A 16,387-nucleotide genomic window follows, 5' to 3' on the forward strand; every position below is an offset into this window, starting at 1 on the left:
ACAAAGTTATGAGATAAGAATAATTTCTACAAATTCCTATTAATCACAAAAAGAAAGCCTTCAGGTGTAATGGTACATTACATTCCTTAATGGGATAAGTTTGGATCAGACTTGGGCTCAGATCTCTGCTCTGCTATTTACCATGTGACCTTGTACAAATTTACTCACTCTTTCCAAGCCTCAGTTGCCAGATTTGAAATAGGGATGACACCTCGCAATGAGTAAGACTGACAGGAGGGTCAAATTAGATAATATGTAATTAGAAAAATGTTCTGCAGTGACTATACATCTATTGGTATTATCATTGGTAGAATTTTTCCTTTAGGATTTTAACTTATTGAATAGTTACCTGATTGACAGGAACAATGTTTTTGACATTGAAGTAGAAGCCAAAATAAACCATGTTGAAAAGCCCATGGCGTCCCAAAGTTGCTGTAAATCCTTTGTTGAGGCCCTGGAGTCCCAAACCTTCTTTCTCAATGATGTATCTTGCATAATCCATAGTGGATGGTTGCTGCAGAAAAGACAAGTAAAGCCAGAAACATCATCTTGGGAACTGTGAAACAGAGTAAATTACTGTCTCAGCTTTCCTTCCAGTTAGAATTATTAGGGATTTTTTTTCCCAAATATGAATAATCATGCTACATCTGTGTGTTTAAAAATTAGAAAACCCAAAAAGTAAACCAAATTACCTATATAACAAAAAGGCTTTACAGGGAAGATAGTTGCCGAAGAAGTGATAAAAAAGAAATCTTAATAGAATTAGAGAAATCAATATAGGTAATAACTATCACCACCTCCATGATGTAAAGGGTTGTGTCCAATTCTGCATTATTCGCACTAATGGAGGGGAGTGGCCACCTAGATAAATTGGTAATCTATACCTGGGCATAATCCAAAAGGTATTTTATGTATGGCTTCTGAATCCTTTATGTGATTTTCTAATCTAGATTATTTACTTTCTAGTTATGTTTTTCTTAAGTTAATGTTACAATTAGTCTTGATTCCATTGCCCCAATGATTTAAATGGGCACTAGGTTAGAAATCTGCCATGGATAAATGGCAGTTGATTGTACACTTCCACAAGAAGGCGGACAATCAGTGTGTGCATCACTTGCTGTGATAAATTATAAATCAGTGGTGCTAGGAGGACTGAGTTACCTTTAATTTACTCCTTTCCAGTCTTCTGATTGACTACCCAGGGCCAAAAAGCCTAGACTGTAGGGATCCTGTCTGTTGCTACTTTTGGAACTTGTTAAAGAGTGTGCATCAGTTTGCCCCGAGGTTTACAATTCATTACAATACAATTACAAACACTGACATGGATTTTTTAAAAAAGATTGAATGATTGTTTCCTTTCTGAGGGAGCTTCACAAAAGATACCTCTCCTCATATTTTGACTGCGTAGTAAGTGGGGGGAAATGTTTTAATTTTTTTTTTTTTTTTTTTGCCCATGGGGTAAGTACTGACATGATGTCTGCTTGATATTTCACCTGGAGTAGTTGTCGGAAGGTTCTGGCAGACTGATAGCTGATGTGCAATTCAGGCTACATCAGCAGAACAGAACAGAACAAATCCAATCAAGGCTTTCGTCCAACGTGTATTTATAGTTATCTAATTGACATGATAGGTGCTCTGGTAGCATAGTGGCTAAAGCACTTGACTGCTAACCAGAAGGCTGGCGGTTCAAACCCCCCAGCCACTCCTCAGAAGGAAGGTTGGGCAATCCTACTTCTGTAGTGATACTGCCTCGGAAACCCAAGGAGGGGTCGCTATGAGTCGGGGGCCGACTCGACGGCACATAACAACAACAACAATTGACATGATACATTTAAATGAGCTTGTTTATATAGTAAATCTTTAGTTTTTGCTGATAAATGTTTTAAAGACTAACTAGCTACAATTCCACATTCAAATTCATCTTTTCTTTGAAGAGGATTAGCTATATTAAACTACATTACCTTAAGAAAATTCTTTTTCTCAACATGAAAAAATCCTACATGCGAACATATCTTAAAACAATAGGAGACATTTCATTTAGGAAAAACAAAAGTTCTCAGAAGGTTAAAGTTCACTCTTTGTTCTGCAAAATGGGACTTCTTTGTGTTCCAGCACAATGTCTATTAACCCAAATGATTTATTTTGGTTTTCAAAATAGACTCAAGGGGAAGTTGAGCAGAAGCTCATTTCTGCAAGAAAGATCCCAGGAGTGCTGAGCAAACCACCTGGGCACCTCTCGCTCTCTTTGTCTGAGGAAAGCAGCATGGGGGCAGGGGAACGAAGAAGAGGCCTGCTTGGGGATGGGAGGAGTAGGGCAGAAACGCGTCCTCTCGGGCCAGGTTGACCAACACCAGTGCTCCCTGTATCCAACTTAAGCATCCTCTCCTTTATTCCATGGCCCCAAGGCAGGAGACACAGGGAATTCAGGGGCCATCTCACTTCTAGAGCAAGGGAGGAACCTGCAGCTTTGAATGGAAGGCCTGATTAACATGGCTTTCCCCTAAAAGCAAAAACAAAAATAAGAAACCAGGCCTAAAGGTGCTTCTATTGTTTAAAAATACTAGTGTCCTAAATCATGCAAACAAGGATGATCCAGCTAAGTATTTCTTGATAAACTAATTATTATCTTAACATCATTATCTTGAAAAGAAAGGACTTCTACTAGATCTTGCATTGGATGCTGTGTGGATTTAAAGCATAACACATAGATATTGAATTCAAGTGCTTTTCCATCTAGCTGTCTAAAATTAAGGAAATTGGTAATTAAGTAAACAGAGAGTAGCATAATAGTTACAGGTAGGGATTTGGAGCTACATAACCCCAGGTTGGAGTCTCAGCTCTACCACTTTCTAGCTTGGGCAAGTATTTTATCCTTTCTGATTTATCTTCACTTTTCTCATCTGTAAAACAGGGATAATAATAGAATCTTCCTTATAGGATTGTTGTGAAGATTAAGTTAGTTGAAGACCTTTGCCCAAGCTAAATTCACCATAAATTAGTTTCTAATAGTAATGACAATTTTGCTGATAATGTTGTTGTTGTTGTTGTTGTTATGTGCCGTCGAGTTGGACCCAACTCCCAGAGACCCCTCCTTGGGTTTCCAAGGTGGTATCACTACGGAAGTAGATTGCCCAACTTTCCTTCCGAGGAGTGGCTGGTGGGTTTGAACCGCCATCCTTCTGGTTAGCAGTCAAGTGCCTTAGGCACTATGCTACCAGAGCTCCCTTGCCGATAATAGTATAATAATAATAATAATAATAATAATAATAATAATGAAAAGTAGGGCCTGACTTGAGGGTGAGGAAGGACATGAGCAAGTCCATTCCTTCCCATTCTATCTGGCTGCCCTTTTCTCTCCCAGAGTCCTGGACTCTTGCACTGAAGTCTACCAGAAATGCAACCAGAAGGCAAGATAACAGGTTTGCCTCTTCTGGGGCCCAACTAAATCCAACTCCAGGGCTAGAGAGTTCCTTCCATGCCCCAGGGGCTTTCCTTTCAGGACCAGGACACTAAATTGCTTTTGTGCTTCTCCTTCAAAGTTAGCATCCATTGTAAGAACTCTCCATTTGGCAAGTCTCTGGGCTGTAGAAGCAGGTATGCATGGGAGTAAAGGTTAGGAGTGGAGGAGCTGACAAACTGGGTCTCTATCTCCATATGGATTTATGGCCTGGAGATTATTTTATATATGTTACTAAGTACCTGGAACATAGTAAGTGCTCATAAATGTGACCCATTATTACAGATGTTCAGTACTTTACATGTATCATCTTATTTAATCCTCCCAACAAGTGTATGAGACAGAAACTATTATCCCCATTTGACAGCTGTAGTGACTAAGGCTCAGAGGTTAAGGTACTTATCCAAGACCAGAGAAAGTAAAATCTACAAAACTTAAAGCAAGGCCCTTCTGTCTCTAAGTCCATGCTTTTATACACTGCTAAGTTCTGTCATCTTAAAGTAATTTAACTGATTGTTTCTTTTAGCAGCCCTGTAAGGTGGGCAGTAGGTGCAGTATTCTTATTTCACACATGAGGAAACGGAAGATTTTAAAATGACATTCCCAAGGGAAAAATCCTGGCAAATGGCTTAGCCAAAACTCTGCATCTAATCCAGTGTCCTTTCTACACTGATTCTTATTACACAGTCACTAAGATTTCCAATTTGATAACCTAACTAATATACATAACAGATACATATACATATTACATAACAGATATAGTACAAATATATTTTTCTGGCATTTTGGGTCCTTGAGATAAAGAAAAATCTGAACTCTAATTTCTACAAAAAGTATGATACTGTGTTTTTTTGCTTCATTCAGGGACACTGCACCACACACATGTAAGCAAATATTTAATTAGAAAGGCAAAACATGACTTCCACTAAGATGCTTAAGTAGGAAAATATAGAATCATTTTGACTAGATCTCCATAAACACAAGGAATTTTACTGAACTTATTTGATTACTGGGTTTCCATTTCAAAACAAAATGGTGACTGATTAGCATCATCAGCCAAATGATTCCAATATTATCTAACCCAGAAGGTCTGTGTTGGGGGAGAGCCCAGTTCAGTTTCCCTCTAATATTTAGATTCACTCCAATTTTCATATTTAGTTACCAATTGTGGACTGAATTGCAGTCTAACTTTCCCAGGTGTACCTTTCATTGATGTCACTAGAGTTGTCAGCAAGGTAGAATAAGGAGATTGGGTAGGACATAGTTAATACTGTGATATCATACTGCTCTCCATATTGGTTTATTGACATCTTCAGTTCACTGGTCCCTGGCAGAAGTATTTCCATTTGAAGTAACTAACCAGAAGGCTGGAGGTTCAAACCCGCCACCCACTCCTTGGAAGGAAGTTTGGGAAATCCACTTATCTACTTCTGTAGTGATACTGTCTCGGAAACCCAAGTAGGGGTCGCTATGAGTTGGGTCTGACTCGATGGCACATAACAACAACAACAACAAAACAAAGTCTTCTTTAATTTTGATATCAGCTATTATCAACTGCTAATTTGGAGACGCCATATATTTTCATGTATTCATATATTCAACAAATGTCTACTGAGTGCCTACCAGTTGCTATGCACTATGTTAGGTGACAGCACAATATTTTGCTCATATACACTAGACACTTAATATTTTTGTTTTGATTTTAATTTGGAGAGTTATGCTAACCATTTTTATATCTAGTCATGATAATATTCCATGATAATATGGAATAAACATGGAATCAAATTTCTGTTTAAAAAGTCCAAAAAATGGTTTAATTAAAAGAGAAGATCCTTTGTCTAAGCAATGCTCACAGGTACCATGCTAGGATATTGATTCCTCAGTCTGAGAGCCCTGTGTTACCAAAAAATTATCAAGATGACTTATGGAAGCCTGAACTATTTCTTTTTTTGGAGTTCTTCCACCCAACTACTGACCGTAACTGGCTCTGATTAGCTGTGAGGTCACAGACAGAAGCATTAGGCAGTTGGCATTGTTTCTTGGGTAAACAACTATTAGAGGATGGCCAACAAGTATAGGTTGTGGGCATGTCAGTGGATTTCCTCCATCTCTAAGGCCAGAGTAGTTCTCTATGCATGCCATATCAAAAGAAACATGCTCCACATGTGTTCCTTTTCTTACTTCCTATGGCAAGGTGAATTCTGTTGCGTTTTAGAGCCAATGGGATAAGGGTGCTGTATTGGATTTCATCACATGGCTACAAAGCAAACTGGATGCGATCTTCATACAAGGGAGTAAGTTGAGTGTCCATATCTAGGGCTTCAGAAAAATATGGCTTTGTTATAAAACAGGAGACCCAGTTGCTACATTTAGATAGGAAAATATCTTTACTCTTCAGGAGACAGTAGATCATCTATGTTTTTCCTTACTCAAATGAGGTCTTGAAGCATTTTCATAAATTTGAAAAAAAAAAAAGAAGAAATACCTTCGTTTTATTTGATAACAAAATATAAGTGAAAGGAGAGGAATTGGGTTCAGATACTCTCATTTTATTGTAGTTCAGTCCTTCATTAATTCACCATTGTAGTTTATCTTAATAGGGTATGGTTAGGAACAAAAAGAAAGTACCCAAAATGTAAATTATATTCTGTCTAGAGTTTGTTGTTGTTATGTGCTGTTGAGTCACATCTGACTCATAGCGACCCCTCCTTGGGTTTCCGAGGCGAGGCGGTATCACTACGGAAGTAGATTGCCCAACCTTCATTCCGAGGAGTGGCTGGTGGGTTTGAACTGCCAGCCTTCTGGTTAGCAGTCAGATGCCTTGACAAATGGGTCTATTTTTAAACAATCTGTGAGTGGAGAATAATTTGTTGTAAACAAACTCTCCCAGATGCTAAGACACAAGGTTACATCAACATCAGGTTACCTCCAGCCATCTTCCCTGGAGGGGCACTAGGCCCTCCAGGTGAAGAGATGCTGACACTGTGCCTGGCCCGTGCGAGTAATGTCACTAAGGGGTGTAGGGTGTGTGTGTGTGTGTGTGTGTGTGTGTATGTAGACTGTACCGCATTACACCGTCAGAGGAGGTAACGCTAAAATGAGTGTCTATAATTTTTTTTTTTTAATTTTTGTTGTGATTTGGGTAAAAGTTTACAGAGCAAATCATTTTCCATACAGCAGTTCATTTACACTTTGTCTCATGACATTGACTGCAATTTTCCACAATGCAACAGCTCTCTTCACTCTTCCTCCCCATAGTTACCTCTTCCCTGTATCCTTCCTTCTCATGCAATCCTACCCATCCCCCACAGCTGTTTCTCTGTGCATACACAGCCTTCTATTCTCCCATGATTAATCTCCCAAAGAGTGTATCTACCTGGTGTAAATGTTCAACTCATATGCCTGTTTTTTGTTTGGCTGGAAGCCACAGGAGTAGGTTCAATTCCAGACCAGAAGGGCAGCTAGGAGCCATAGTCTCAGGGGTTTCACCAGGCTCTATCAGACCAGCAAACCTGGTCCCTTTTTTTTTGTCTATATTTTTTTTTGTGCAGTGTTTCAGTGGAAATTTATTATTTTTCATAAAAATATCCCTGTAGTTAGTTATAATAATAAAAACATTTTTCATAAGCTCAGTTTACATGTTATCTATATAACTAAAACACATGGTAATTTATTTTTTAGACTTTCTAATGCACTGTGGTCAGGGCTGTCATTATCACCAAATACAATGGTGCTTAGAATCATGTGGTTTCGTCTGTATGTGCTACAAGCATATGCTATTGTTTTTGCTGCTGCTGGTGTTTTTATAGTCACTGATTTTTATCAAATTTTCTGGTATCTTAGCTACAATATTGTTTTAATTAATATTTGTGAACCTATATCAATAACTTTGTTGAGAATGAAGTAGTAGTTAAAGGAAAAGAAGGATAAAAAGGAAAAAAGGCTTCTGTTTAGTTACTAATAATACGGTAACTAATATGTTGTAGTTCGATGTAGGAAGATTTTACAAAACAACTTTGTTATTAGTATTCATGTAATGTAATAAATATTACATTTCAGCAATTTACAACTATATTCATCACATATTATTCTATGATTAAATTGATAAAAAATATTACTAAACATTTTGCATAAGGATCTATAGTGGTTTGTTTTTGGTAATGGGAGGATTTGAAAAATCAAACGTGTATGAGCATATGGACAATTTTAAGGATTCACAGTGGCTATCAGTGCACTGAGGAGTTCTGCTGGTATAACTGTTAAAGCATTCAGCTGTAAATCAAAAGGTCAGTGGTTTGAACTCACCAGTCACTCCATGGGACAGAGATGAGGCAGTCTGCTTCTGTAAAGATTTATAGTCTATGGGACAGTTCTACACTGTCCTATATGGTTGCTTTCAGGCAGAATCAACTTGATGGCAGTGGGTTTGGTTTGGTTTTTTGGTATCAGTGCAGTGTGGAGGGGCATCTTGGCAGAAACCATTAATTATTTTTTCTTCATCTAGATTTGTGTTAAGGAGTTCTGGTGGTGCTATTGTTAAGTCATTGGGCTGCTAACCAAAAGGTCAGCAGTTCAAACCCACCAACCACCCAGTGGGAGAAAGATGAGGCACTCTGCTTCCATAAAGATTTAGAGCCTTGGAAACCCTTTAGGGGGTTGTTATGAGTTGGAATTGACTAGATGGGCATTGGATTAGCTATGTATTACTTTATTCATGACACAAACTTATATTACTTTTGTAACTTAAAAATATTTTAAAAATCAAATAATCATAATAAAAAAACACATAAAACATCTTGCACAGAGTCTGGTGCATAGTAGATGTTCCATAAATGGTAGCTATTATCATTACTTCAAAGTCTTTATTCTGAAAGCAAAAATCTAGGGTTTCTGGCACAGCTAAATGGAGGACTGAAATCTATTTTCTTTAAATGATAATAGAGAGGCAACTTGGCTGCTGTCTTAGGTATTGTTGAAAGATAACTATAGGAATGGATTCATATACATAATTCACTTTTCTGCCCACAAGAATCATAGGCTGAAAAGAAATAATTTATGTACTGAACAGTTGCCAGGCAGTATTTCACATAGTAATGCAGGAAAAATCTGAACTTAATTACATCATCATGAATACTGACATGCCTTTGAATCTGGCTTTTCACATTATCTGTAAACAGAGCCATGCACTCACTTTCTTTAGAACTTAGTTTCTACTCTTTATCTCTTTTGAAAGAAATGATCCCAAAAAACCCTTCTATTAGGAGGGGTCACTATGAGTCACAATCGACTTGACGGCAGACACTTTATGTTGACCATCCATAATATAATTGTGTTGTTAGTTGCCGTCCAGTTGGTTCTGAGTCATAGTGACCCTGTGTACAACAGAACAAAACACTGACTGGTTCTGCACCATCCTCACAATAATATAATTAAATGTTTAGTTAAATATTTGTTGATTGCTGATGGACCAAATAATCATGAAGCATTGTGATATCATATATATTTAGTTGGTATCTATTACATTATTAAGCTCTCTGGATTAAATGTGTAGAACTGTATTTAGAAGTGTTATCCAAAACCAGAACCAAACCCTGAACTAATTAAAAAAAACTTTATCTATAAAGATTCTACCATCAATAACACATTTGCTCTCTGTTCATTGAGCTTTAAAATTATAATCACCAAGTAAGTAGGTAGAAGACTAATTATTCCTTGCTTGAGCTGAACATCTTTAAAGATAAATAGAGGTAAAACAGACTTTTGCAATTTCCTAAAGGTTTAGTTTCATATTTAGGGGTGAGAGTGATTATGTTCATATGTAACGGAGACAAATATGACAGAGTAGAAGGGAAACCTGTGCCCCAGCCACACATCAGAGGCAAATCCTATAGACCTCAAGGGAAGGAAAACATAACCCTTTAGCCAAATAATAACTTTGAAGTAGATTTCAAAGTGGAGAGAAAAACTGGGAAACAATTCATACAAGGTTTTGCTCTTGGGGAGAAATTCACATTTTCCAGGCTAGCAGAGAACATGCCAGCTAAATACCACTTGGCTTAGCACAATTGATAGGGGATATTCTTATAAATATACAAATAAAAAAGCTGTGTACCCCATTAGAAGGGAAAAAGGTCCTATAAGGACAACATGCTAGAAAGTCACAGCTTTGGCAAGACTGAATGTGCAAATCACATCCTATACAGAAATCCTTCGGCAAGCCTAGTCCAAAGCCAAAGAGACTACAAACCAGAATACTACTTTGCTTGGGGTTTTGTTTGAAGGATGGGGGGAAATTTGGGTCTATTCCGATTTGATCTGAACATGTTTTCACACCCACTGAACCAAACCAGAGCATGACAAAGCTGTGATTACTTTGCTCCCCACAGAAGGTCAAGCATATTTAAATTAGAGACTGGTTTCCTTTATCCACTGTGAATTTTAAGATGCTGGCCAAGACTCTGGTATTGGAATTGGAGGAAGTGTGGCAGGGATTATAGTCTTTGACTGATATGGAGGCAATTTAAAAAGTGAAGGTGGGGCAAACACACCTTTTGAAATACTTTATATGGGAGTTGGAAGGATTTTGGGGCGGTATCAGGAACCAAATTAACCACAATTTCCTTTAAATTTTTAGAATAGTTTATGGTTAAGCTGGTTGGAAGGCATATTTTGTGGGTAACATGTGTGTGAACATCTAGAGAATCAGCCCTAGACCACAGAGTAGAGAACCTGGGCAGCTAGAACCAGCAGATACCTGCCATGATTGCAACAGGGGCTCCAATACTGCAGTTCCTGTCACTCAGCGACCAAGAACCATAACAGAAGCTGCTTCCACTCTCAGTCCGTACTGCTCTTGGCCCCTGACAAGAGGGGCTGCAGCCTTGGATCTCATGCTTGAGAGAGACATTTTGTGGCCCTCTGCCAGCCATGTCCTCCCTATAGAGCCAAGGAGATATTAACCTAGATCACATAAAGCCCTTCTAGATCGTGCTCTCTTGCACCTAGGACTAGGGCATTCCCTGTCAAGTGGACTGTAGCTCACTTACAGTAGGACCTGCTTAAGCCTTTTCCCTTGAGGGCAGATCATGTAATGAATACAGCATTCACACTTGATTGCCGGTCTGTGTATGGGTGTGTGTCGTGGGGTAGGTATAAGGAGCTTGGACAATAACTCTGTAATTTAAGTAATATCACCTTTTGAAATACTTTATATGGGAGTTGGAGTAGATAAACAAAACAAAACAAAACTGAGCTGTGGTGAGAGTAAATCTCTTGTGCAAGATTCTAAACTCCGCTCTTCTATCACTGTCTTCCTTTTATTCCATCTTTAGCCCTGCCTAGAAGTTTTATGTATAATATTAGGTATAACATTGACTACTCTTGCCCTAAGTCATCTTTTAACGCAAACTCTCTGCTGCACCAACTTCTTGGGAAGTTTTCAAGTTTAAAGGACCACCTTCATAGTCAACTTTTCAGGCTGAAGAAGGGAAATCACAATTAATTGTGTGAGATTCTATGGTGGTTTATGTCTAAGACATGAGGGCAGAATGGCTGAATAGTAGAAATAATGCCTGAGAAACTATTAGCAGACAATAAGAGCTATCTACTTGGAAAATAAGCCTCCTGTGGGGAAACTGCTTTGTTTTTCTGAAACGTAGTTATCGAATCATTTGGTCATTCAATGTGCAGCCCATCCATTCACTCTTCCAATGCAATTGGTGGGTATAATTGACTGAAAAGGCTAAAAATGATCTTAGTTTACAATCTTCCATGTGAAGGGACTAAGAAGGCTTGATCAAGAACCCATGTGAACTATTTCAGAGGAAGAGGACTATTTCAGAGGAAGAGTATTTTGATTATGGTAGAATTTTTTCCAAAGTGGCCTCAAGTGTTTTGACTTTTATCTTTAGCTTCTGCTGCTCTATACTAGATATCTGTAGCAAATGGAAATGAAGCTATTACTCTTTACAACGGTGGACATGCATCTGAGTTTAAAAAACTTGTGAACAGACATTATAGGCACTCCTTGGATTATGAACAAGTCCCATTCCTAAATCTGTCCTGAAGTTGGAACCGTTAGGTACAGCTCATATCTAAGGCAGTTAGTCAAATGTTTGTCTTAGTATATAGTATATCATGTACCTTTCTATGCATAAAAGCATCAAAGAAATAACGTTTAGATACTCTAAAACATCTTTAACACAATAATACAGTAATAATAATAATAACAATAATAATGTTTTGATATGTGTCACAAAGTAGAGCCTGTTTCTTATTATGAATTATTGTATGTTCCTCAAATTTTAATATAATAGGCTTTAGGAGATAGGGGAGTTTGTTCTTAACTACTGGTTGTATGTAAGACCTATGTTCATAACACTGGGACTTCCTGTGTAACTATGCTGCCACCTCTTAAGTCTTCATCTAAAAATTCAGGCTGAATGGATTGTACCTGCAGCTAAGAATGACCTAAGGTGAACAGAACACTGACTATTGCTCAGTAAGCCATTTTTACTCCTATAATGAGTCAGCTGGGACTGCTCAGTATTAAGGGGAGCAATACCTCAAGATAAATCTGCCTCTGTTTAAACTTAAGGATTTATAAGACTAACTTGATAGAAATAACTATCATTTGTTAAGTGCAGGTTCTGTGTTAAGCTCCCTGCGTACATTATCACATTTAAATTCTCATAAAAACAACATTGTAATGCTAGCAATCAACATTTATTAAACCATCATAATATGCCATATGCTGTATTGACAGCTTTACATATATTGTCCCATTTAATCTTCATTATGGCTATTACTGTTACTCTTCCCTAATGAGAGAGGAAGCTGGGCTATAGATAGGGTATCAAATATGAAGCCATTGCACAGTCAATCACAGATCTTTGCTGTTAAGCATAAAATACACACCAGATTTAAACATTTAGTATGAAAATAGTAAAATATCTCCTGAATACCACCTTTTATATTGATTATTGGATAAACAAACAAAACACCCAAATCTATTGCTATTGAGTTGATTTTGACTGATAGGGACCCCATAGGATAGAATGGAACTGCCCCATATGGTTTTCAAGGGTGTAAATCTTTATAGAAGCAGACTGCAACATCTTTCTCCCAGGGAGTATCTCGTGGGTTTAACCTTTCAGTTAGCAGCCACATGCTTAACCACTCTGCTACCAAGTCTCCTTTTGATTCTTAGATATACAAGGTTAAATAAAATATATTATTAATTTCCCTTGTTTCTTTCAACTTTTTTAAAATAAATAACCTTTCAAAATAAACCTTTCTAAATAAAAATAGAGGTTGGACTGTATGAAGAAGAATGTGGCAACAGGATTGGAGGAAGACTCATTAACAACTTGTGATATGCAGATAACACAACTTCACTTGCGGAAAGTGAAAATGACTTCAAGCACTAACTGATGAACATCAAAGACTACAGTCTTCATTGTGCATTTTACCTCAATAGAAAGAAAACAAAATCCTCACCACTGGACCAATACACAACATGATAAACTGAAAAAAGATTGCAGTTGTCAGAGATTTCATTTTACTTGCATCCACAGTCAACACCCACGGAAGCAGCAGTCAGGAAATTGGACAAAATATTGCACTGGGCAAATCTGCTGCAAAAGACCTCTTTAAAGTGTTAAACAGCAAACACTAAGACACTTCGAAGACTAAGGTGTGCCTGATCCAAGCCATGGTATTTTCAATCACCTCATATGCACCTAACAACAACAACATATTCATGGGAAAACTGGACAATGAAGAAGGAAGACTGAAAAAGAATTGATGCCTCTGAATTGTGAATTGGTGAAGAATACTGAAAATACCATGGACTGCGAGAAGAACAATCATATTGTCCTGGAATAAGTGCAGCCAGAATGCTCCTTTGAAGCAAGAATGGCCAGATTTTGTCTCACCTACTTTGGTCATGTTGTCAGAAGGGACCAGTCCCTGGAGAAGGATTTCATGCTTGGTAAAATAGAAGGTCCGTGGAAAAGGGGAAGACCCTCAGCAAGATGGATTAACACAGTGGTTGCAACAATGGGCTCACACATGACAAGGATTGTGAGGATGGTGCAGGACTGGGCAGTGTTTCATTCTGTTGTACATAGGGTTGCTATGAGTCAGAGCAGACTCAGCAGCACCTAACAACCTAACAACAACAGCAACTTGAAAATGTGCCTCAAATAATATTTCTATTAGACAGCCTTGATCTAGCGTCTAGAACATTTTCAATATATTTACATACACTTATGTATATGTATAAGGAGCTCTGGTGGTGTAGTGCCTAAGGCTCTTGACTGTTAACCAGAAGGTTGGTGGTTCAAACCCAACAGCCACTCTGCGGAAGGAAGACTGGGCAATCTACTTTTGTAAAGATTTACTGCCTCAGAAACCCAATGAGGATCACTATGAGTTGGAACTGACTCGATGGCTGTGAGTTTGGTTTCTTTGGCAGTTCCAACCCACCAGCCACTTCTCAGAAGGAAAGTTGGGCGATCTCCTTCCATAGTGATACCACCTTGGAAACCCAACGAGGGGTCACTATGAGTTGGATCCGACTCAATGGCAGTGAGTTTGGTTTTTTGGTTATATGTTGTTGTTGTTGTTGTTATTTGCCGTTGAGTCGGCCCCAACTCATAGCGACCCCTCCTTGGGTTTCCGAGGCAGTATCACTACGGAAGTAGGATTGCCCAACCTTATATACAGAAATATATATCTCTTTGTTTTCTAAAATAAATATGCACTACTTTTATATCTGGATTAAAATTTTTTCTCAAAATAAGTACAATTTTTAAATGTAATAGGCATTAAGTCTTCTCTCTCTCTGTTTTGTAACAATAATATTTCACTGTTACTTTATTGTCATAAAACTTCCAAGTTGGTATTCTTTTGGATGCTCTCTTCTTATTTATTTATTTATTTTATTGTGAGTTAGGTGAAAGTTTATAGAGCAAATTCACTTTCCATACAGCAGTTCACATACACTTTGTTTCATGACAGTGACTACAATTTACTCCAATGCAACAGCTCCCCTCCTGCTTTCTCCCGATAGTTACCTCTTCCCTGTGTCCATCCCTCGATGCACTCCTGTCCCCTGAGCTGTCTCCCTGTGCATACACAGACCTTCTTTCTCTCATGATTGTTCTCTCAAAAGAGTGTATCTACTTAGTGTAAATATTCAACTCATATGCATGTCTTTTGTTTGGCTGGAAGCCACAAGAGTGGGTTCAATTCCAGACCTGAAGGGCAGCTAGGGGACAGAGTCTCAGTGGTCCTACCAGGCTCTATCAGATCAGCAAACCTGGTACCCCCCTTTTTTTTTCTCCAAATGATTTTGAGTTTTGTTCCACATTGTTTTCTCTCTATATCCAGTATCTGCTACATAGATCTCCCTCCAAGTGGTAGCCAGGCACCACCTAGTTCTTCTGGTCTCATAGTCGTATAGGCTGTGGATGGCATGGTGTACCAGTCACTAGGGCTAATTGTTTCCATGCATCTTTGGTTTTATTCATTCTTCTTTGCTCTGGATGAGGAGAGAACCATCATTGCATCTAGATGGCTGCTTGCAAGCTTTTAAGATCCCAGTCACTACTCACCAAAGTAGGAGGTGGAACAATGTTTTGTGTAGTATGTTATGCCAATTGAGCTTGATATTCCCTGCAACTATGGTCCCAAGCCCAAAGGTTCAACTGCTTGCTCCCACTGGGTTTGTTGTTGTTGTTGTTGTGTGCCATCGAGTTGGACCCGACTCATAGCGACCCCTCCTTGGGTTTCCAAGGCAGTATCACTACAGAAGTAGGTAGCTGGCTATAATCAAGAAGTGACTACAACCTTGTCCCTTGTTGTCTCCAATGCTCTCTTCTAATGGATGCAATAACTGATAGTTTTATATTTACAAGTTAAAACAACTAATGTTTCTATTTTATGAGAACACCATACCACCTTTTGTGATAGCACTTGTAGTAGTTGGATCAAGTCTGAGGCTGCCTCCCAAAAGGTGGGTTGGTGGAACATAAAGTTGCTTCCTGCTCTGCCAGTACGCGTGTTATACTCTCACAAACCACCACATTTTCAGTCCTAGAAAGATGCTTTTTAGTAGCTTACTCATGAGTGGATACCAAAACTACAATCTGGCCTTTTAGATGTTCAACAAATGCTTCTGGATGATGCCAAGTCCTTATGACTTGCAACCTGTGCCAGAACTCACAAGAGGCTACACTGTCTGTTTCTACAAGTGTATTTGTATGTTCTGTAAGAATTCCCAGGTATACAGTAGAGCTGACAAGGGACAAGGTTGTAGTCACTTCTTGGCCACAGCCAGCTATTGAGAGGGAGTGAATAGTTGGACCTATGGGCTTGAGACCATAGTTGCAGGGGGCAGCAAGCTCAATTGGCATAAACATACTACACAAAAACACTGTTCCATATCCTACCTTGGTGAGTAGCAACTGGGATCTTAAAAGTTTGCAAGCAGCCATCTAGATGCAGCAATGGGTCTCTCCTTATCCAGAGCAAAGAATGAACACAACCAAAGATGCATGGAAACAATTAGTCCAGGTGACTGGTACACCATGCTATCCTCAGCCTATATGACTATGAGACCAGAAGAACTAGATGGTGCCTGGCTACCACTGTCAACACTCAGAGGGAGATCTATGTAGGAGATCCTGGATACAGTGTGAGAACAATGTGGAACAAAACTTAAAATCATTAAAAAAAGGGGGGGCGGAGCATAGAGCCTGATAGAGCCTGGTGGAACCACTGAGACTCTGTCCCCTAGCTGATCTTCAGGTCTGGAATTGAACCCACTCTTGTGGCTCCTAGTGAAACAAAAGACAGGCATATGAGCTGAACATTTACATTAGGTAGATACACTCCTTGGAGAGATTGATCATGGGAGAATAGAAG

General features: G+C 38.7%; 1 protein-coding gene across 1 annotated transcript in view; it reads right to left on the bottom strand.

Annotated features, from left to right (window-relative positions):
* Positions 1–16,387, bottom strand: part of SLC25A21 (solute carrier family 25 member 21) — a 274,715-nt gene that overhangs the window by 45,221 nt on the left and 213,107 nt on the right. Inside the window, exon 7 of the mRNA XM_007938588.2 lies at positions 350–514. Coding sequence (XP_007936779.1) covers positions 350–514 — 165 coding nt within the window. The remainder of the gene's footprint in view (positions 1–349; positions 515–16,387) is intronic.

The sequence above is a fragment of the Orycteropus afer genome, unplaced genomic scaffold (assembly GCF_000298275.1).
Source record: "Orycteropus afer afer isolate SDZICR_OR568_19922 unplaced genomic scaffold, OryAfe1.0 scaffold00051, whole genome shotgun sequence".
Classification (NCBI taxonomy): Eukaryota; Metazoa; Chordata; class Mammalia; order Tubulidentata; family Orycteropodidae; genus Orycteropus; species Orycteropus afer.